The 22954-nt window shown below is 43.3% G+C and overlaps 1 protein-coding gene across 1 annotated transcript in view; it reads right to left on the reverse strand.

Moving 5' to 3' along the window:
- The window catches only part of SH3RF1 (SH3 domain containing ring finger 1), a 178251-nt gene extending 164823 nt beyond the window's left edge, over nucleotides 1-13428 (reverse strand). The window contains exon 1 of the mRNA XM_047091838.1: nucleotides 12973-13428. Within this exon, the coding sequence (XP_046947794.1) occupies nucleotides 12973-13365 (393 nt within the window). The 5' untranslated portion in view covers nucleotides 13366-13428. The remainder of the gene's footprint in view (nucleotides 1-12972) is intronic.
- Between the last annotated feature and the right edge of the window lie 9526 nt (nucleotides 13429-22954).

Below are 22954 nucleotides of genomic sequence, written 5' to 3' on the forward strand. Positions count from 1 at the left end.
TTACAGAAGTTTTAGAGATCTAAGTCTTTTTAATACTACACCAAAGAACAAAATCAAAGACCAGTATTTTAAATCATTTGAACTATTAGTTTCCCATATCCACAATGAAGGAAGGGAAGAAGGCAGGCAGGCAACGAAAACAGTCACAGATGGTCTAATATATAATGAACCCCGCTGGCTGGGTCTCTTATAGGATGAGAGAACAGAAAGAGGTATGAGAGATCATGTTGCTCACCATCTCCTCTCACAGATGAGGCCCAGAGAAGCACATCACACCACAGTTAGTGACAGAACCAGGACTTAAACCGAATAGTTAGCATCATGTGCAGTCACTAAGTGACGATCAGCTTGTCTGCCTAAAGTCTGTTTAAAAGAGAACAAAATCTCCTGTGGCATTAACCTTGTAAACTTGACTGATTAAATTACCAGACTACACACGCCCGCATGCACGTGCACAAACACACACAGTTTATTTTACAATATAACCGATACAAGGTACTAAAAGTTCTAATTTCTGGGAAGAGAGAAAAACAGAAGTACTAACATGTATTGAATATCTAACTAGGTCCTAGGCATTTAACATTCTTTATCTCATACAATCCTCACAACCCTGGAAAGCAGATCCTCACCATTTTACAAATGAAGAAATTAGGCTAATGAACTAACATGCCCAGGAGCCACACAGATAACAAAGAATAGAGGAAGATCTGCCTATTGCTAAATCCCCTGCCTTTCCTACTACATCACATTTTCTCTCCAGCAAAAACCACAGAGCCCACAGAAAGAAGCATTCAGAGGAAGAAATCAATTCCCTTGCATTTCCCCTGAAAATGTTTGAAAGAGCTTCTGTGTTCATTGGCATCTTCCCCATACTGGATGAAACTTTCTTCTATTTCCTGGGCTCACTCACACTGCCCTCAGCTAGGGTGACCATATGGCCTTGTTTGCCCCAGACAGACCCAGTTTACCCCTGTTGACTCTGCAAAATTATCAAAAGCATCCCTTCAAGCTCAAAAGTGTAGACAATAAGTTACATGGTCACCCCACTTAAGCCCCTTACTGCACTCTTTACCCAGGCTTGTCTGACCCCAAAGAAGCTCACTTACCACCATCTTCCCCTTTTAGCATGAAGAATACTGTCCATCAGAACAGGTGTTCTCCAAGTCAGTAAGAATGGGAAAAGCAACATGTTTAGATGATTCCATACCCTTCCAGAGAGCAGAGAACATTTTAAAACATCGACCATCTCTGTCAGGATTTTAGGCAGTGTAACAACTACATGAAGATAATATTCAGGCAGAATACAGGTAGATCAGTCCAGGGAGAAGAGGCCCATCAAGCATACTGCCCTCCTTGGAGCTTGACACCAAGTCACTCTCACTAAACTGTCCTTGCTTTTCTTCTCTGCCTCACATCTAAACTGCCAGATTATCCAACAGTTCCTCTGAAGGCTCCTGTGGCAGAAATAGTGTGGGCTCCTCAGGGATATTAGGGTCTGGTGTCCATGGGTGACTGTAAGAGGCACATTTCACCTCATTGCACCAAGGTGATATGCAGACACCAACCTCAGTTTGCTCTGCATGTTCAATGTCAAAGTGGCCTTTGCTAGCGTAATTATTTCAAAAAATGTCAGGGAAGCAAAGGAACTCAAGCAGTCAAGCCCTCATTTTACAAAAGGAAACTATAGCCTATAGAAGAGAAATCACCAGTGTATAAAGTCAGTCATACAACCAGGACTAGAAACCAGGTCTCCATCATTCTTGCCACCATGTAAGTGATCCCCAACTTCTACACAGCATACGTATTCATGCTCACATATTGAGACCCAATACTTTCTGATATCAGAGTTGGACTTTCTTGGAATATGTAAACATTTCAAGCTGTCACATGATGATGTCTTTCAATCAACACTTGAGTTTCAGCAACATCACTGTCTTTATACAGGTGACCTTTATAGACCTAAGGTTATACAAGTGACCTTTATAGACCTATATAAAGACCTAGGCTCTTTATAGACCTAAGGTTGTTAATATCATCTAATATTCTATACTTGTTTATAAAAATGAAGAGAGAAAAAATGAAAGTAGTAATACCAGCACATAGCATCATCTACAATGAAATACAGAATGAAAATAATTAGGCAAAAATTAGCAAAAATATCTAGCCTATAGACTTAAGCTCTTTAGCTGTGTTCAACTGTGGAGGAAAAAAGTAAAACCACATGAAATACTAGAAATAATGAAAAGTGTGCTTAAAACATGAGTTTAACAACAGAAAAACTAAGAGATTTGCTAACTAAATGTCACTTTGAATAAGCTGAGCAGATAAAAATGTGTTTGAAATATAATTTCACCAACATATAATACTTAATCTATCCATTAAAGAACTTTTAAAATTCTTTAAATGGTAAGCTGTTATGTAATTAGGAGTGTACATATGTTTTTAGCTCTACAGGAATTGTATCTCTTTTTAACAAATCAAATGTTCAACTCTTAAATATTAGTCTTCAAATACTTCTAAAAATTTTAGACAGATGCCAGGGGTACTGGTACCCCACACTGATATTCTTACTCTATTTTGGGGGCGGGGGGAGGCATCCCTCACATAAATTAAAATTAGATCTGGAACACACAGTAAACTTTAATTTTACTTCTGTATAAATATTTTTCATTGTTTAGGAACACTCACTACATCTTAAAATAATGAAAACCCACTCCTGTTTATTCATTCCAACATTATAAACAATAAACATACATTGTTTCAAAAGGATTTTTTCCTTGCAAAAAATAAGGACTTCTTTATTTCCTCGGGCTAACAGAAAAATGTTCAAACGTGACAGTCCTTGCCTTTCTGCACTATTTTCAACGTAACTTGAAAATTCATTTGCACAGTCTTCTGCTCCCTTTTATCCATGTTTCACAGCTCAGAGAGTCTACTACTTAACTGCCTACTGTCAACCATTTGAAATGGCACCTCCATTCCCTTCCCTGTTACCCCGGAAGAGCCCACTCACACATTTATCTTTAAGATGGCTGTGTTTACAGCTACCCATATGTCACCATTCATGAAGCAATTGCTGCCATCCTCTTGACTAAGCATTGGCAGGCACATACGCTGCAGAGGACTGCAGGACCACAGGAAGGGTGACTGAGGCTCAGAATTTTTCTTTTTAAGGTTACTACTTTCAAAAGACTCTGAGATTTAAAAAAAAAAAAAAGTGGAGAGATGTACACACTCTTTGTGATAAAAGCTTTGGGAGGCTGAGGGGTCTAAGGTTCCACAGTGAGAGGGCCTTACTAGCAAAGGTGTTGCCAAGGGTACTATTTCTATCACAAGTACACCTCACTACGCTAGGTTGCTGTGTAAAAGAGGCTTGCCTGACATGGTATCTGATTTGACATCTGAGTTCCTCACTATACTATGTTGCTATACACAATATTTCTATCACAAGTATGCTCACTATACTGTACTATGCATACTACGTCACTCTGCTAGGGTGGACCCTCATAAAGAATCCTGCTAGAAAGTGAATTACAAAGTCATTTGCCTCTTGACCTTAAAATAAAACATGCTTTTTCATTTTTTGTCTCAGGGTTACTTAAGCCATATTAATGCAATGGAGGGGTGCTTGCTTGGGTGGCTCAGTCAGTTAAGCCTCTGACTCCGGTCATCAGCTTTCGGCTAAGGTCATGATCTTGCAATTCATGAGTTCAAGGCCTGCATGGCGCTCTGTGCTGACAGCTTAGAGTCTGGAGCCTGCTTCGGATTCTGTGTCTCCCTCTCTCTCTGCTGCTCCCCCACTAAGCATTCTATCTCTCTCTCAAAAATAAATAAACGTTAAAAAAATTTTTTTAATATATTAATACAATGGACTGGAGAGAGTATGGATTAATAAACAGTGAGTGTCTGACTGTGGTGGGGAAAAGCAGGCATTCTTAGGGGCAGATGAGGAGAGTTAAGGAATGGAGGCATGCAAAGCAGAGCCAGGGACTCTTGGAATGATGAAGTCAAGGTCAGAAATGACAGACTGCCCCCACCTTTTTTGGACCTATGTTTAACCTTCCACTATTTCTTCCATTTCCCCCTTCCTAGCCACTTGGAAAATGCAGACCATGGTTGTATGAAAGGACAATGCAAGGTGGCTAGAAGGCAGAAGAGTGAACCACAGAAGTTCCATACCAGCAGATGCTAGAACCTGGGGGGTGGGGGATGGAGGCTGAAGCCAGAGAACCAGCAGCAGAGGTGGGGCTTTTCAGAGAGCAGGAAGAATGGCAAGGGCTTGTGACTAAAGCAAAAGTAGACTCTCTCATTCATTGTCTTCCCTTTCTCTGTCTAGCCAGCAACAATAGAATAATCTCGCCTTCTCTCCCTCTCTTTCAGTCACCCACAGGAGAAATAAGGGCTGAGGGAAGAGTAATAAAAATGGGGGAAATGGGGAAAGAAACTCCAAGTGGTAGCCAAAGAGAATGAACATTCATCAGGTTATTTCTCACAGGTAAGGGACCAAAATTACTGAGCCCATGTCCTCATTTTATGTAGTTCTACATCCATTTTTGTGATCTTTTCAATTTCTTCTCAGTTATTTGGTTCTTGTTACCCCGAACAGAAATGGTATCACATTCCTTGTGAGGAAGACTGATAATTCTTACAGTAATGATACTAATAATAATATATCCGTTCACATTGATGTTATAATTTTCAAAATGTTTGCACATCAATTCTTGCATTTATCCACAAGGCAACCTATTTATAGGTAGAGAAAGTGTTAACCCGTTTTTACAGATGGTGAGGAGACAGCACGAAGAAAGGGGTTAAGTATAAACTGTTGAGAGAATGGACAGCCAAGAATTCTTAGAAGGTGACTTGAATGCACATCACTCAACCATTCATTCATGCATCCATTCATTCTGTTATGGATTGAATTGCATCCCCTAAAAAGGTATGTTTAAGTTTTAACCCCCAGTACCTGTGAATGTGACCTTACTTGGAACTAGAGTCTAGCCGATATAATCAAGTTAAAATGAGGTCATGCTAGTTTAGGGCAAGTCCTAATCCAAAGACTGGTGTCTTCGTAAAAAGAGGGAAATTTGGACACAGACACACAGGGAAGAAATGTGAAGATGTAGGCAGAGACTGGAGTGAAGCATCTACAAGCCAAGTAACACCCAGGGCTGCCAGAACCACCGGAAGCTGGGAAGAGGCAAGGAAGGATTCTCCCCTGAAAGTTTCAGAAAGAGCATGACTCTGCCAATATCCTGATTTCAGACTCTGGCCTCCAGAACTGTGAGAAAATAAACTTCTGTTGTTCTAAGCCACCCAGTTTGGGGTGATTTGCTATCGCAGCCCTAGAAAACTAAAAACATTCATTCAACAAACCTCGTTTTGAGTGCATACTATGTGCCAGACACTACAAAGCATTCTGAAAAGCGTAAGATGAACCAAACTCGGCAATCCTTGTCCCCCCACTCCCTGCATGGAGCTTAGGGACCTAAGGTTGCGCGGTCCTGTGCTGAAACAATAAAGCCCAGAGAAGCCAAGCAGCTGGTTGATGGCAGTGTTGGAAGTAGAGGCTACAACCTCTGACCTCCAAACCACACTCCTCCCATGCACCAAGCTAACGGTCTGGTTTCCTGGCCCACTGTCACTGTAAAGGAGCTTCATCTGTCCCTTCAGAGCAACAACCACAATGCACACAGCAAGGACAGTGAGGAGACAAGAACCCCCACTTCAAAGCTTTCCCTGCCACCAACCAGGACCCAGGAAGAATGTCTGTCACTTAAGTAGAGTGTGGGTAAGGGAAGGAAGCTCTTGGGACCTGACAGGCCTAAGGTGGAATCTTGTCTCTATCATTTTCAAGCTAGGAGATCCAGAACAAGTTATTCAGCCTCTGTCAGCCATCCTTTCCACATCCATAAAATGAGAATGATAGTACATAATGCCTTCTTATACATCAGTGAGAGTAGATATGGAAAGCTATGAAACATACATCATCAAACAGAAAACCTCAAATTGCAGAACAGCACATATAATATGATCCTATTTCTATTAATTTTTTTTCTGGGAAAACACACACACACACACACACACACACACACACACACACACACACAAACCTCTTCTCAATCGTCACTCTTGGAGATTAAGAATAGAGAGATTAGAAACTTTGTCTCCGTTACATCCTTTTCTACCATTAAGTTTTTTTACTATGAACATGTCTGACCTTAATTTTTAAAACAGGGAGAAAAATACTAGTCATTTACAAAGAACGAAGCATGGTATTTCAATGAGTTGCTCACTTAAGATAGGTGCACTTCTCTGTGTACATATTAAACCTCAATAAAGAGGTGTGATGTTTTTAATGAGGCAGACAGATGTGCTCAGATATGAAGAGGTTTCCCAGACAAAATAATGAACTATCAAGTCATCATACACACAAAACATGAAATACCATTTATGTAAAAAAGCAAAAAAAAAAAAAACTATATGCATACACATACAATTGCATATGAAGAGGTGGAATAATATACACATTTCATAACATTATACATGTACATTGTTGAGTTGTTTTACCACCAGAACTCCCTTTAAAATTCACATTCTTTTTGGGGCGCCTGGGTGGCTTGGTGGGTTGAGCGTCCAACTTCAGCTCAGGTCTTGATCTCACCGTTCATGAGTTCAAGCCCCACATGGGGCTCTCTGCTGACAGCTCAGAGCCTGGAGCCTGCTTCCGATTCTGTCTGTCTGTCTGTCTCTCTCTCTCTCTCTCTCCCCCCTCTGCCCCTCCCCCACTTGCAGTCTGCCTCTCTCCCTCTCTCTCTCTCAAAAAATAAACATTAAAAAAAATTTTAATTCACATTCTTTTTAAAGACTTTATTTTTTTCTATTTTTATTTTAATTTTTAATTTTTTTAATGTTTTATTTATTTTCGAGACAGACAGAGACAGTGCATGAGCAGGAAAGGGCAGAGAGAAAGGGAGACACAGAATCTGAAGCAGGCTCCAGGCTCCGAGCTGTCAACACAGACCTGATGTGGGGCTCGAACCCAGGAACCGTGAGATCATGACCTGAGCCGAAGTTGGACGCTCAACTGACTGAGCCACCCAAGTGCCCCTTTTTTTATTTTTAAAATGTTTTATTTATTCTTGAGAGACAGAGAGCACGCGTGAGCGACAGAACACGAGTGGGAGAGGGGCAGATAGTGGGCAACACAGAAGCTGAAGCAGGCTCGGGACTCTGAGCTCTCAGCAGAGAGACCCATGCGGGGCTCGAACTCATGAACCATCAGATCAAGACCTGAAGCTTAACCAACTGAGCCACCCAGAGGCCCCAGAGACTTTTTAAATAAGAATAGTACTTAACCTCAGAGGGTTGCTGTGAGATTTACATGATAATGGTCACATGATACTTTGTGTGATATAAAAAAAAAAGTCACTAAGCATTTCTTTTTTTAATTATCAATCAGTATGCACCGCAGACTCCTTCTCCATCCCTGCCTTCTATCTCTGTCCCAAATCTGAGCCTTGAGCCCCAGCCATTGAGCCTAATTTGGGAATAAAGTCAAGTCAGGAACAGGATGAACATGAGAACTGAAGCAGGGGTCAAGAATGAAATGATAAATAAAATAAGCCAAAAACATCTGGAATACACATTGTTTGGCAAAAACAAACACATTTTCTATTTTAACTCAGCCATTCAGAAATATCCTAACGTCTCCCTCATCCAATCCCCCGCATGAAGGAAGGCATCAATTCTTGTGTCACTGGTAGGCTGCCTACTCTAATCCACACTCACTCTGCTCTTTGATCAGACAGTTAATCCAGGGGCCATGAAACAGGAACTTTACTATAGAGACTTATTCTATTTCTTATCCCAAGGTTTGATGCTTTACAATATGCTGCCTTGTTGGCTGTTTCTTGTGTTTTACCTCCCCATAATGTAAACTCTTTTCCAAGAGGAACATGCATTAATGCCACCTCTGTCCTAGGACAGATCATAGCCTAGAATGGAGCTGAAAAAAACTCTCCACAGGTACCTGTTCACTGACTGCAGGTCAAAGATGGCCAATAAGGCAATTCATAGCACTAGCTTCCCAAACCCTAGCTGGAGCCACACTGTAGTCCTTCCTGTCTTTCTCCCCTACCCTTCCTTCAATTCCTTTTCTGGCCTTTGGGTCATGCCTCAACATGCAGTAACATGCACCCTCTCCAGACTCCACTTCCAGAAGAACCTGTAGATAAGCAAGTAGTAATAGTTCTCTCCTCCTGACACTTCCTTCTCTCAACTCTAAAACTTTCTGCGTATCTGGTTTATTGTCACATAAACCTCCTGTCTATTTTGTAAAACTATGCCGGGCCACTTGTGCAGCTGAGGAGGGCAGTAGGTACTAAACAACCTCTCAAACTTATTGCACCTTGGAGTAAAGAGCACAGAAGGATTAGACCACTGCAGATCTTTGGGGAAGCCAGGACTGAAGGGCAGTGGACTGAGGCCACTCAAGGGGCTGACCTTTACGAATACATCCACAGTTAGTATATTAGTTTTTGCTAGGGCCGCCATAACAAAGTAATACAGATTGGCTGGCTGTAACAGACACTTATTCCCTCAGTTCTGGAGGCTAAAAGACTAAGATCCAGGTGTCAGCAAGGCTGGATTCTTCTGGAAGCCTCTCTCCTTAGCTTGCAGATACCCATTTTCTTTGTGTGTTTTCACATGTCTTCCCTCTGTCTCACTCTGGGTCCTAATCCCCTCTTCTTATAAGAATACCAGTAAATGTTTAAAAAAAATTTTTTTTTTTTTTTTGAAAAAGGGATTACCTGGGTGGCTCAGTTAAGCGACCGACTTCAGCTCAGGTCATGATCTCACAGTCTGTGAGTTTGAGCCCCACATCAGGCTCTGTGTTGACAGCTCGGAGCCTGAAGCCTGTTTTGGATTCTGTGTCTCCGTCTCTCTCTCTCTGTCCCTCCCCCTCTTAAGCTCTGTCTCTCTCTCCCTCCCTCTCTCTCTCTCTCTCTCTCTCAAAAATAAATAAACATTAAAAAAAAAAGAAGAATCATATTGTGGATTAGGGCCCACCCATATTTTACTTTATTAGGGCCCACTCATTTGACCTTAATTACCTCCTTAAAGTTGCTATTTCCCAAACACAGTCAGATTCTGAGATATTAGGGGATAGGACTTCATCTTATGAATTTGGAGGGGACACAATTCAGCCCATAATAGTCAACAATAAGGGAGAGAAAGGAGTTGTGAGTATAGCTATGGAGAAATGAAAGCATACTCTACACACTTGCAGAAGAAATTTCACCTGTTTCCCCCAAATCTAGAATTCCCTTTCTTCTCTCTCAGTCCTTTGACACCAAGCTCCTATTTCTGTTCTCAGCCCTGATGATCATCTCAGTCCTAATGATTCATTTTCCTAATCTCACATGCAGAGCACTTACTAGCTATACCACTCATCTGGCCCTTGACCCCAGATGGCCTGTGGTGCCTCTTGATGCCTTGTACATTACTATACTTGAGGCCTCATCTCAGTCACTGTCTCTGTCCCTTGCTTAGTTCACACTCAGCTTATATCGGTTCCTCCCAGGAGCCATATAGTGGGCTGTAGATCAAGGACACTGGAATACTCCTCCCAACCCCTCTTCACCTGCCCAGCCCTCTCTCAACTAATTAACATCATTTTATCCTTAAGATCTCAGCTCAAATGCCTCTTCCTCAAGGAAGCTTTTGAAGACCACACACACACACACACACACACACACACACACACACAATATTTATCCTGACACTAAATACAGATCCTTCTCCTACCCTCTCCCCTCACTTTGTCATAACACTCACCAAGTTTAATTCCATACTTGCATTGTTATTATGTCATTAATGTGTGTCATTCAGATTGATACATACTCATAAATTTGTAAGCAGGACTCTATCTGGTTTATCCATCATTTTCTACTGAGCAGCTAGACCAGTGCCTGGCACACAGTAAGTGCTCAATAAATATTTGTTAGCTAAAGGAAAGAGTAAGTGAAGTGTAAATTAGTGTAAATCACTGATTATGTGTTCTATTTTTACTAAATAAATTCACTTTGAAATAGAGGCAGTGTGAAATCATTAAGTAGTAATTCCTAGACAGATAGAAAGGTGCACAGATATTAATAGATCTTGAATGAATGGAACCACACATAGAAAGAAAGGAGAAATCTAACTGTTCCATTATGTGATAATTCTGCAGAAATTACTTAAACATGTTTTCCGTATGTAATTTTCCATAGACATTTATATATTATTTCTCTTCTGCAGGTATTTTTTAGTCCATTTGAACAGATATCTGCAGTCACCCTCTCCCTATGGCTCATTCCACTGCTTGACTTTGGCCTAAAACCAAGAAGAATTCTTTACTTGTGCTAAAGAACTGACAGATTCCCATGGTGACTCCAATCCAACACTTTTTCATTTTCTCCTTCATATTAGGCAGGAAACACTAAAATTCTGGGAACAAGATTTGTGTCACACATTGGAAATGTTCGTATCTGCTGATAACACTCCATCTACCTCGGCTAAACGCATGAGGAAGCCACATGGTCACAATCTAATGGAACATAGAACATAACTAATAAACTGAAGCAACATTCCACATGTTATCACTTTCAGCTTTGCGCAACATGTGGAAACAGGCTCATGCACCACTCGGTTGTGTCAGAACATCTAAGAGAGTAGAATGCTTGCTTGGGATTTATTATGGTCACTCACCTCAGGAAAGTGTCCAAAAGAGTGCATTACAACCTCCACATGTCTGTACCTTACTGATTTCTTTTTTTAAAAGGAGTGTTTTCTGAGATGTATTTATCTTTCAGGTATTTGGACTATTTATGTAGCCCTGATTCTTTTGAATACTCGAAAGCAAAAGCTACCAGTAACTGCTAATGAGAATTTTAGACTAGAAAAATAAAACTGTTCTTTTTATAAGAATTGCAACAGTTGCATGAACCCAGGTTACTGAATAACTTTGTTTCTTGTTTTGTCCTCTACTTTCTATGCCTCCCCACCCCACAACGAAACAGACATCATCTTCTGTTTTATTGACTTCAACTATTTTTTATCCAAGGTGCAAGGCTCAAGTTGAGCAGGGCTTCTTGGTGAATAATTTTTCTCATGCTAAAGAAGAAACATGAAGCAAATTAGGAAATCATAGAAGCCAGAAAAATAACAGCAACATCATCAAAATCTGAAAAAAAAGTGAAGCTCAATATGGGAATTTAGCAGTTGAACTAAATGAACATTACAGCATTACATAGTCAATCTCCATTATTAGAAAGAAAACTTAAAATGCAAAGCATGTTAAGTTAAATGCTTGAGCCCTTTTCTTAAATTCCTTTTTATCAGTAACCAAACATTCAGTGCATTCCTCACAACAGGTAAGGCAATGTGTCAACAACTAAGATGCTTCCACCCATAGCCAGAAGCTACAATCTCTCCAGTCCAATTAAGAAGGAAACAAAATCTCTCCAAAAGAAGCAAATCCACTCTCTCATTAAGCTGAGCAGACCTGGGTCAGGTGTCTCAGAAATAATCAACTTGATCACTGGTTCTGAGGCTAAAATATTAATGACCATATACATTAACCAATGCACCAGGAAACTCCATAAAATAAAGGAAATCTAAGAAAAGTACTATAAGCAGACCAAGTTCACAACACACAGTCTTCTAACCCAAAGTTCTCACGATCTTCAAAAAAAAAAAAAATTAAATATAAATCAAAAGAAGCTGGATAGCCTAGTAATGAAACTGTTTCCTAGTAATTAAGACACTTTCCTATTTTACATCTAGTGATAGAAACACGTTGTATCATTTTAAAAGATGAGCCTGAGAAGAAAGTGACGGAATGGTTATAGCTGTCTGACACTCACATCTGTGAATTAATACCGTCTAACGCCATCCCAATAGGCTGTTCCAACACTAAATGAGTCAGTTTTGAGTGTTTACCAAGAATACTTGAGAAAGAAATATATATTCTCATCCAAATTAACTGTTCTTTAAAAATATATTTTATCAGTTTGGCCAATCATTAGAATTGTTTCTTCCGACAAAAATGAAATTGTTTTAATTATCTGATGCCCATAACGACTTTTTATTTTTACAAAAATGAGAAAAACATGTCTTACTTGGAATGCCATTACCCATAACATAATATAGATTTATTCAGAATACCTTACGTTCTAGGAATTTAAAATGTGGTAACTGTCCAAATATTTACCTTCATTTAAAATTATTTCAGCCCAAACCCAAAACCCCAAGAAAAATCATTCTGATGGAAACATTTCTTTTCACTCCCTATGAAACCCAACATAAAGCTAGATTCTCTGTTACACTGTAGTCCTAAATGACATTTCGTTGCTACAGCAACAAAACTCTGCTACCTGTGGCCATGATTTGTTAAGAATTCCTCCAACCAGTAAATTCTGTGCTGTGCATTCATAAAACCAAAAGAATGGCTCGAATGGCTCAATGCAACATACAAATTAAGGTTTAATTTCCTATTATGATCCACCCACACACATATTTACAACATATATCATATATGTATACATCCATACATGATTATGGTTTCCCCAACTCCATGAAAAAGGAAAAATCATACCAAATTTCCATTTTAACGTGAGCACCAAAAAAACTGCTTTGTTTTAGGTTTCCGTGAATAATTGCTACCTGTTTCCCAAAATTTATCTTAAAAGGTAATAGCGGCTATCTGGAGAGAATTTAAAAAACAAAAATTTGTTATCTGTACCCACTCTCATTCCAAAAGGAAAAAAAAAAAATCCCGAGGCACAATTTCCTATCTGTTCCAGTAAGTGTGGCTTCCTTAGCAGTGAACTGATGTATGATGTAGCAAATCTCAAGCTGAAGCATAAAGAAAGAAAATGCAGCTGTCACCACCTTGATTCACCCAAACTGCTTCTGCAGGCTACTCACCCTCACCGGGGGGCTCCAGGCTTGCACCCGTGGCTGCTGTCCGCCCTGGGAGCTCTGCAAATCTTTTGAGCTACAATTAGCCACCGTGCTGCTCTGAGCCCTTAATGCATTTGTGCAGTTGGTCCCACTGCCCCCACCAGGGCCAGGTTTCCAAGGCCTCTGCTTGATGCCATCCAGAAGTCTGACCAGCAGGATGTTACTTGGAAGCTCCTCAACACCCGAGCCAACAAGAGTCCTGCACTCTGGACATCTGAGTTCATTTCGGGAACCTACAATCCCCAGCAAACATCGTTTGCAAAACGTGTGCTGGCAAGGCAAGACCTTTGCGGAAGCATCAAGCCGCTCTAGACACACAGGACACTCCAGAAGATCCAACAAGGCAGATTCATCCATCTTTATCTCGTCTACTGAGAAAAGGCTTCAGAAATGTTCACAGTCGTGCGCATCCCTGAAAGTGATTCATGTAACATCCATTTCAGACTTCGCTCTGGAGTAACGGGGGAGGGGCAGGAGAGAAGACGGAAAATTAGTATTGTTACTTGGAGAGACGTTTCACAGCGGAGCCCCGAGAACCAAAAAAGTACACAAAAGTGCTTCCTCTGAATAGTGCAGCTTTGCTTTGGAATGTGGTTCCTGAACTCCAAAGTCAACAGTTAAACACAAAGTGGGCTTTTTAAACAATTCGAAACGAATCCCTAAAGATATCTAGGAGTTCACTGGGCAGAAACGGCTGTATCAAGCACTATATGGGATTCCTGTAATGCAACGGGATTTAGGAAATGCAACAAACAGCGTAACTTCTTCAGCTCTCAAAGCGATACCGGCTGCCTTAATAAAGTCGTCCTCAACTCATACGAGAAGCTGAACAGAAGCAACTCAAAGTTTCCTCTACCTGAAAGTATCTTTAAAGCCAACAAACTTCCCAATCTTGAAGCCACTTTAGTGCTTAAGAAACCATGCCTCATGTGATCGCCTGTGGTAAATGATCCCAATATTAAATACATATGTTTCTTCATCGGCCTTAAAAATAGAACTGCTTAATCTTGCCCAACCAAAATGAGCCGAAGGTTGACAATTCTGAGGGACACAACTCGCTTGCAATTCGCTTGCAAGCAGCTGAACTAGAAAAAGCACCCTTCGGGGGCAGCGGTTGACAAACTCCGAAACGGATCTCTGGCCAGCCCGTCCTAACCCCATTCAGAAAAAGCTGGCAAAATTATCACCAAAAGAATCTGACAATGGAATGCCGGGCTGAAAACTGTGAGCGTCATAGGAAAATGGGGCCATTCGGGGGGAAAAAAAGCATTTAAAGCGGTGCCTGCGCCGCTCCCCCCCCCCCCACCTCCGAAGTAAGTGCAAATGGGAGCGCCTGGGAGAAAGAGGGCAACAAGATGTGGATGTTCTTGACGGAGTCGGGGGAGCGGGGAGCCCCTGAGCCCCTCTCCCACGCCGCCGAGCACAGGTACTCCGCGACCCGCAGGGAGGCGCGGCGGCCGCTCGCCGCGGACACACCCCGGAGCCAGGTGTCGCCGACCCGCGGCAGGGGAGGGTCCCGCGCTGGGGCTGCGGCCCGGCGGGTGCCGGAACGGGGATCTCCTTCAGCAGCCTCCTCTCCGCCACCCTTCGGGTCAGGCCGGGCACACAAATCCCCCCCGAACGACTGCTGGAAGTTTTCAAGGACTTAAAAATACATTCGAAGCCTTAAGTTGCGAAAGTCAGCCCCACAAAGTGCCACCGGGAAACGTCTGTGACGCCGCACGGATGAGGCGGGAGTCCCCAGAGAGACCGAGCCTCCGGGAGGGCAGGGAGTGCTGGGCTGCGCCCCCCGGGAGACCGCGGCACCGAGCCCGGGCAGCTTCCTGCCGGGAGAAGGCGGCGAGGCCGCGCCGCCGTCCCGGCTCCGGGGCGGAGGGGCAGACGGACAGCCCAGCTTCCCGACCACCGCCTCCTCGGCCGCGAGCGTCTGCCCGCGCCGGCTCCCCCGCGCGGCTCCGCGCCCTACCTCGCGCCTCGGCTCCTCCTCTTTGTTCGCGGCCCCGCAGCGGCGGCGGAGACCGATGCAGATGCGGCCCCGCCGCGCGCAGTGTCTCTGACGCCGCGGCGGCACCCGGAGACTCCTCTCTGCCGCCCCCCTCACGCGCGCACACACACGCACACACGCACACACACACACACACACACACACACACACGCCGCCGCCTCCCACTTTCCCAGCCAAGGAGGGCGGAGGAAGAGGAGGAGGAGGAGGCCGAGCCGCAGCGAGCGCCCGGGGCGCGAGGGGGCGGCCCCGCACCACAGCGCCTCCCCCCGGAGCGGGCGCGGCACCTCCGGGAACCGCGGGGCCGGCGCAGCCTCCCTCCCGGCGCTGAGGTACCTGCGCGCGGTCCCCGCCCGCCCCCGGGGGCGCGATGGGGGCGGCGGCCTGAGGGGGCGCTGCGAGGGCCGCGAGTCCAGGAAGCGGGGTCCCCGAGCGCGAGTGAGAGGGATGGTTCAGGGGCACGCGCCTTTCCCTGAGGAAAACACGCCCGAGAAGATGAAGCAGCCGGAGGGGGAGAGCTTTGGGAGTGGCGACGGAGTGGAGAAGGAAGGCGCCACGGGGCAGGGACCGGCCGCGTCCTCCTCCTGCCCAGCGGTGCCCGGCGGCCCGGGACGGACGACTCGGGGCGGGACCCGCCGGGGCGCGGGAGGGGCCGGGGCCGGGGCCGCGGAAAGGGCGGGAGCGGCCCTGGCGGGAACTGATCCCACTTTTCCTCTGCGTCTGTTCTCCCGGCCCTCCGGACACACTTGGGAGAGTGAGAGCGAAGTGCTGTTACCCCCGAGGTCCGAGAGGGGCAAGTCGGATCAGCGCGGGGACAGTCCCGGGGCAGCTGTCCGCCCGCCCATTCTCGGGCCGCCGCCGCCGCCGCCGCAGCCCGGCCTTGCTCCCCGGTCTGCCCGCACCCAGGCATCACGCCGCCTCCCCGGGGCACAGACCCGAGCCGGCTGGGAGGATTGCTGACCCAGGAGCTCAAAATGGGAGGGGAGAGAGGCGAGGAAAACAGTTGTGGGGGGTTTACTGTCAGACCTGCCCTAAACGGGGAAAATTCAAAGTCTGACCCCAGGTGAGCTGGCACCGTAAAGCTAGCTGAGAGGCGCCTCTTTTATCTGAGCCTAGGAGGCAGCCATAATCACCACTGTAATCTTTGTTTCGGTTGCCCCAGGCGCACACCTGTAAACTGAAATGTAGTTTTGAAAAACACGTCCACAGGTTTTGAGGTTTGTTTTGCAGACTCGGTTGAGAGGGGGAAACAAGTTGAAATGTTGTCAGTATCTCAAAGTTGCCGTAATTGTATTTGCATTTACCGTCAGCTTAAAAGAGGTATCCCAAATACCCTTCCTCAAAGGTAGGCAGACACTAGGCGAACATAAGAAGGGTTAACGCATATTGTGCAAGAAACCCCTGCCTGGCCAGCGACCACAGTGACCTGCTGAAGGGAAGTCAGATTATTCTCTCGTCTTCACCCAGGCCACGCTCAACTCTTCGAGACAAATGAGATCACCTAAGTGAGAAAGAAAGTATAACAGTTAATAATTATTGATCATACATTGCATGTGCTAAACATTCTACACCCATTAATTCAATCCTTACTGCAATCTGATACTCATCCCTCCTCAGCTTTGTTTTAAATAGATTAATATGCTGAGAATCATCTTGTGTGAACACCAGAAACAGCCCCCTTCCCCCTCCGTTAGAAGTGAGCAAATACACATGGATTTGAGCTGAGAAGGCAAGGGAAGGAATGAACAGAATGAAGTGGTTTGTTTTTTTTTTAATATTTATTTATTTTAGGGAGAGAGCAAGCAGGGGAGGGGCAGAGAGAGGAGGATAGAGGATCAGAAGGGGCGGGGGTTGTGCTGACAGCAGCCAGCTCCCATGTGGGGCTTGAACTTAGGAACTGTGAGATCATGACCTGAGCCAAAGTCCATCATCTTTCAACCAACCGAGCCACCCAAGTGTCCCCAGAATGGAGAATTTTTAATCTGATAATCTAGAAACAAGGCACTCTGAAAGTGACTACTTAGCCTATGTACTTCCGTATCTGGAACTGTGCAGATGAAGGTGAGGCTGACTGGAAGAGTACGGTCAGTAAGCACAAATATTAGTATATGCAGTTCACAGTTTTTAATGTTTCTTTTTTAATTTATTTTTGAGAGACAGAGCATGAGTGAGGGAGGAGCAGAGAGAGAGGGAGAAAGAATCTGAAGCAGGATCCAGGCTCAGAGCCTGACAGCTCAGAGCCCAACACGGGGCTCAAACTCATGGACCGTGAGATCATGACCTGAGCCGAAGTTGGACGCTTAACCGACTGAGCCACCGAGACGCCCCTGCAGCTCACAGTTTTTGAAAGCAAAGTTCAAATAGGTTCATTTCAACCCTAGGTCACAAAATCACAAGACAACCTCAGGTCTCTAGATTCTAAGTACCCTCTCTTAACATTCCGCCTCAGGCAAAACCAAGTGTACTATGTCTGCTCCCGAGGGAAAGAAGACACTGTTCATCATGTAATTACTTTGGAGAGCAAGGGACAATTTCTGTTTTGTTTGTTCTTATTTTGGTTTTTTGTTTGTTTTTACAGAGAACAGTATATAAAGTCATGGGTGGAATGGTGCAGCTCTTGAAACTAGGCAAGAAAATCAGTCACGCCCATTATCAAAGAACTAGAGACAGTGTGCCCAAGACTGCAGTGATCAAAAAAGCACCCCCATACATCCCATGAATGTTATTGTCTGGCATATAGCTGCAGTTCCTTGAATGCCCCTGGTGCTACTTCACTGTATTTGGTAGAACACAACTCTTCTATTAGCCTTAATTACTCTAGCTGTAAAATGAAATTTTAGGCGAATTACTTTAAACTCTTGAGCCATCTTTCTTCCATCAAATGGTGAAATAGATCATCCCTTTCTTAGAGTGTTCTTGGAAGAGTCAATGAAATCATGTGCTGGTTCTTTGTAATCTGTACATCTCTATTAAAGAAAGATGTCATTATCGTTATCTGCTGAAAATTACCCAGGCAGAGGTACATTGGGCAAAATCCTTCCTTCCCACGGTCTTTGAAAAGTTTGAGAAAACACTTACAATTGCAAAATCCTGTCAAAAGAATACTATAGCAGAAGGGACAGTTGGGTAAAGAGAAGCATGTTCATCTCACCATTTCTGGGAACTGAACTTGAAGAATGTAAACATGATATACTTATGGCCCCTGTGACTTTGAGTAGATACATGAAAATATAAACACACCCTGTACACAATAATGATAGCTTGGCTTAATACCGTACAGATCCTCCCAAGACTTCAAAGTACTTTTATATATGTTGTCTCATTTATCTTCTAAGCATCCCTCTGAAGCAGTAAAGACAGATATAATCATCCGCATGTGTAGATGGGAAAAAACGAGGTGTAAAGCAGTTATTGCTTTTAGTGACAATGTTATGACACAAATCGGGCTTTTAAATTCCAGGCCAAACCACTCTTCTATATAAGCTTTGGTATCATACTCACACATACATGTATCTGGTCATCGTTTTCCTTCAAAACTTACCCTGCCTCCAGTTGCTGGCGACACTGGGAACTGGAAGCACTGTTTACCCAATTGCGTAACTAGAAATGTAGAGGTCATCTTTGATTTCTCCCTCTTCCTCTCCAACCTTCTCCATCAGCAAGCCTGCCAGCTGCTCTCAGAATATATTTCAATTTCTACTGCTTCCCTTTGATTGACTGAATCTTTATTCAAGCCACCATTGATCGCTCTTTGCTTCTGGCCCTCCTAACCAGCTTCTCTGCTCCCACTCCTGTCCCACAGTCTTGTCCTGAATGTAGTGACACCCAGAGCAAGATACAAAAAATGCATAACAGATCATGTCACTCCCTTTCTCAAAACTCACCAATTTCTTTCTATCATACTTAGAATAAAAATCAAGCACCTTCCACATCTTAGGAGCCTTTGTGTCACTTGGACCCTACACCATCATGTTCTACCACAGCACCTTGTTTATCTTCTTTATGGTACTCTTCAGAGTCTACCTTTCTGATACCTTGTTTATTGCCTATCTCCCTTGCCTGAATATAAGCTCCCTGAAGGCATCAGGTCTGTCTTCTTCACTACTGTAGCCTGGACAGTCAACCCATGGTGGGTACCAGTGAATGATTCTCAAATAAAAAATGAGTCAAGTGTAGAATTATATTTATCACCATCCTAAGGCTACAAATATACTTAGTGCTTTGCTGATCTACAGATAGGAAATCAGGCAATGTTCCAAATTCCATTGAGAATCTTTCTTAGAATCTATCAGTCACTAAGTTTTATGCAGAAGAGGACACATGATTCTTTCTCTTCACAGTTAAGCTGCAGAAAAAGCTAAATTCCAGCTACATAACACAGAATGCCAGTTTGTCTTCATTCTAGGTCTTAGTCATCATCTACTTAGTTCTCCAAGCAAGAAAATTCAGTTAGTCTCTCCTTTTCCCTCTTCTCCCTGATAAATCTTCTCCCAGATAAATGATCCAAAGATCATCAGAAGTGCTTTTTATTTTATTTTTAAAACAATTTTTTAATGTTTGTTTTTGAGAGAGACAGACACAGAGCGTGAGTGGGGGAGGGGCAGAGAGAGAGGGAGACACAGAATCCAAAGCAGATTCCAGGCTCCGGAGCTGTCAGCACAGAGCCCAATGTGGGGCTCAAACCCACCAACTGTGAGATCATGACCTGAGCTGATCTTGACACTTAACCGACTGAGCCACCCAGGCACCCCAGAAGTGCTTTTTAAATCTGCCCCTTCTCCCAATCCTTATTTCAGGACTCTTTATCTTCTATTTGAACAGCTAATATTTTCCCTGCTTTCAGTCTTTCCAGAGTACCTGACTCAGGAAAGAGCTTTGGAATCAAAGCCTTCTCCATCTACTAACTGGGTGAACTTCAGGCAAGTTTCTAGCCTCCTATGTCTAAATTTCCCCCATAAATGGGCATAAAATTAATATTGTGGAGATTTTATATAAGTTAATAAAAAAAGAATACTTGGAACTATGTCCTACACATGGTAAGTACTTAATAAATGATAGTTAATATTATTTTGATTAGAATCTAAATTCAATCCTGGATCCACTACCTGTTAACTAAATGGCTTTGCAAATTTCTTTAATTTTTCTGAGTTTCAAATTCCTTATCTGTTCAAATGAATATAATGTTCTCTATTTTGAAAACTTATTGTAAAAAATTAATGACAGAACTCACTGAAAAATCTAGCTCAGTGCCTTTATGGCGCATAGTAGGGACTCAATAAAATGTTTGTTCCCAGTCTCCTTTTCTGTATACATCGGCATCTGTTTCCACATAATTAGAGGGTGGATTGGATTATCTCTGAGGTTCTTTCCAGCATTAAAATTTTATCTCCATGCTAATTGCATAAAGGACATCTAAGGGCAATGGATTCCTCTTGTAAAAACCCAAGTGGTCTTGAAGCACCCTAGTTGTCAGGAAGAGGGGTTCTTATCAGTTAGAATCAGGCAAGCCCAGAGAAGTTATTTCAGTCTACAGTAGTGGGAAGGTGGTGCAAACTTCACTGTCTGGCAGAAAATCTGAGCAGATGGAGTATTTATAGACACTCCCCGAAGATTTCAGTTCAATCAGGATGGATGCTAGGGAGAAAGACTGATGAGTAGGAGGAACCGAACTGAATCTTCCTCCAGCCTTCTTGAAACAGGTCTGAACATTTGAGGAGCAATTTGACAGCGGAGTACTTGGCGAGGGCCGGAGTGCTCTCAGCTGACTCTGATTCTAAGCTGGCCTTCAGAGAGTGGTTCTTGAAGTTCAGCGTAGTCCAAATCACTTACAAAACTTATTTAAAATGCAGACATCCTAGCTTCATTGGTACAGATTCTTACTTAGTAGGTCTAGTACAGATTCAAGAATCAGGTGATTCTAATGTAGGTGTTGCTGGGACCACAATTTGAGAAATGCTAACCTACAGTCACCCAGAGGCACATTAAAAGGGAGGTACCCTGGGCACTGATCAAGGAAGCTCATCTCTAATGGGCCTCCAGGGCTTTGATTTTGCCGAGAAGGGTATGCGAGCTTGGAGCCATTCCTGGTTTTCTGGAGACAACAGAAGAGCCATTGAGTGTTTCACCCTCATTCATTCTAGTCTGTCCCCCTTTTTGCTGCCCACTTCACCATGCAGTGCTGTTTCTCCTCTTAATAAATACTGGACAGATTTTTAAAGAATATGTGTTTAAAGGGAAGCAAAAATATTAGTCTGCCCAGAGAAACACACATGGCTGACCCCAATTTACCCCAGGACTCCAAATATGAGGGTCACCCACATCACGCCTCAGAAGGTCCTGTTGCTCAATACTGTTAAACTTCAGTGAAAAAATGCTTGAAAACCAGATGCCTCTAAGATATTTCTGACCCAAGTACAAAAAAAATTTAACCTATATGAGGAAAATATAATAGGATTTCTTCCTTTCTATTAAAAATACTTTCTCTTGTCAAATTCCATTATCATTTTAAAAGTTTAAGCCTTGAAGTGGTCTTTTTGCTTCTAAGCAAACTTTACCTAACCCAACTATTAGAGAGTAGATAAATATCCATCACTTTATCTAACCATCTTCGGGAAATGAAATTCCATAATCTTTCTTGGTAACCCATCTTTATATATTAAAGATTGTTTATCAATTTTCAGACTTCTTTTTTTTCTGATCAAATATAAGGATAAAGGTTGACTTTTCTAATGCATTTAAGTAGGCCAGCTTAAACATGAGCGTGCACACACACACACACACACACACGGACATGAGCGAGAATTTACTAGAGGTTCATAATACGTGACCCAGGTTTCTTTTTTTATTATAAGACTGCAAAAGATGTGAGTCTTTCTCAATTTATCCAAACCAATTCACATGTGTACTCAAATACAAGCCTATATTCTGTGATTTCATAACGACTAGAAATGATCCCATAACATTTTCATTCATCTGTAGTCAGCGCTTCACCTCTCTCTTCCTTGCTTCTAAATAAAGTGTGTTTATTCATGTTTTTAAAAGCATAACTATAGGGCGCCTGGGTGGCACAGTCGGTTAGGCGTCCGACTTCAGCCAGGTCACGATCTCGCGGTCCGTGAGTTCGAGCCCCGCGTCGGGCTCTGGGCTGATGGCTAAGAGCCTGGAGCCTGTTTCCGATTCTGTGTCTCCCTCTCTCTCTGCCCCTCCCCCGTTCATGCTCTGTCTCTCTCTGTCCCAAAAATAAATAAACGTTGAAAAAAAAAATTTAAAAAAATAAATAAATAAAAGCATAACTATATGCGGGTGCCTGGGTGGCTCAGTCGGTTAAGCATCTGACTTCAGCTCTGGTCATGATCTCGTGGTCCATGAGTTCAAGCCCCACATTGGGCTCTGTGCTGACAGCTCAGAGGCTGAACCTGTGTCTCCCTTTCTCTGACCCTCCCCTGTTCCTGCCCTCTCTCTGTCTCAAAAATAAATAAACGTTAAAAAAAATTAAAAAAAAAAGTATTTAATAACTCATCAAAAAATGTATTAACAGTTGGGGTACCTGGCTGGCTCAGTTGGTTAAACATCTGACTTCGGCTCAGGTCATGATCTCACAGCTTGTGAGTTCGAGCCCTGTGTCAAGTCCTATGTCAAAACCCATGTCGAACCTTTCGTCAAGCCTTGCTTCAGGCTCTGCACTTACAGCTCAGAGCCTGGAGCCTGCTTTGGAGTCTGTGTCTCCCTCTCTCTCTTTCTGCCCCTCCCCCACGTGTGTGTGTGTGTGTGTGTGTGTGTGTGTGTGTGTGCCTGCGCGCTCGCCCCCCCTTGCACGCGCGCACTCTCTCAAAATAAAATGCATTGATATTTGATGTTAATGAATTAGACCTCAGCATAGCAATATAGAAGTTAATGTTTTTAATCATCTCATTCAAAACAATCTCTTTTCTCCGTAATTCAAAA

The sequence above is a fragment of the Lynx rufus genome, unplaced genomic scaffold (assembly GCF_022079265.1).
Source record: "Lynx rufus isolate CCGP_SWC_20201006 ecotype Redwood Valley unplaced genomic scaffold, mLynRuf1.p SCAF_3, whole genome shotgun sequence".
NCBI classification, from domain to species: domain Eukaryota; kingdom Metazoa; phylum Chordata; class Mammalia; order Carnivora; family Felidae; genus Lynx; species Lynx rufus.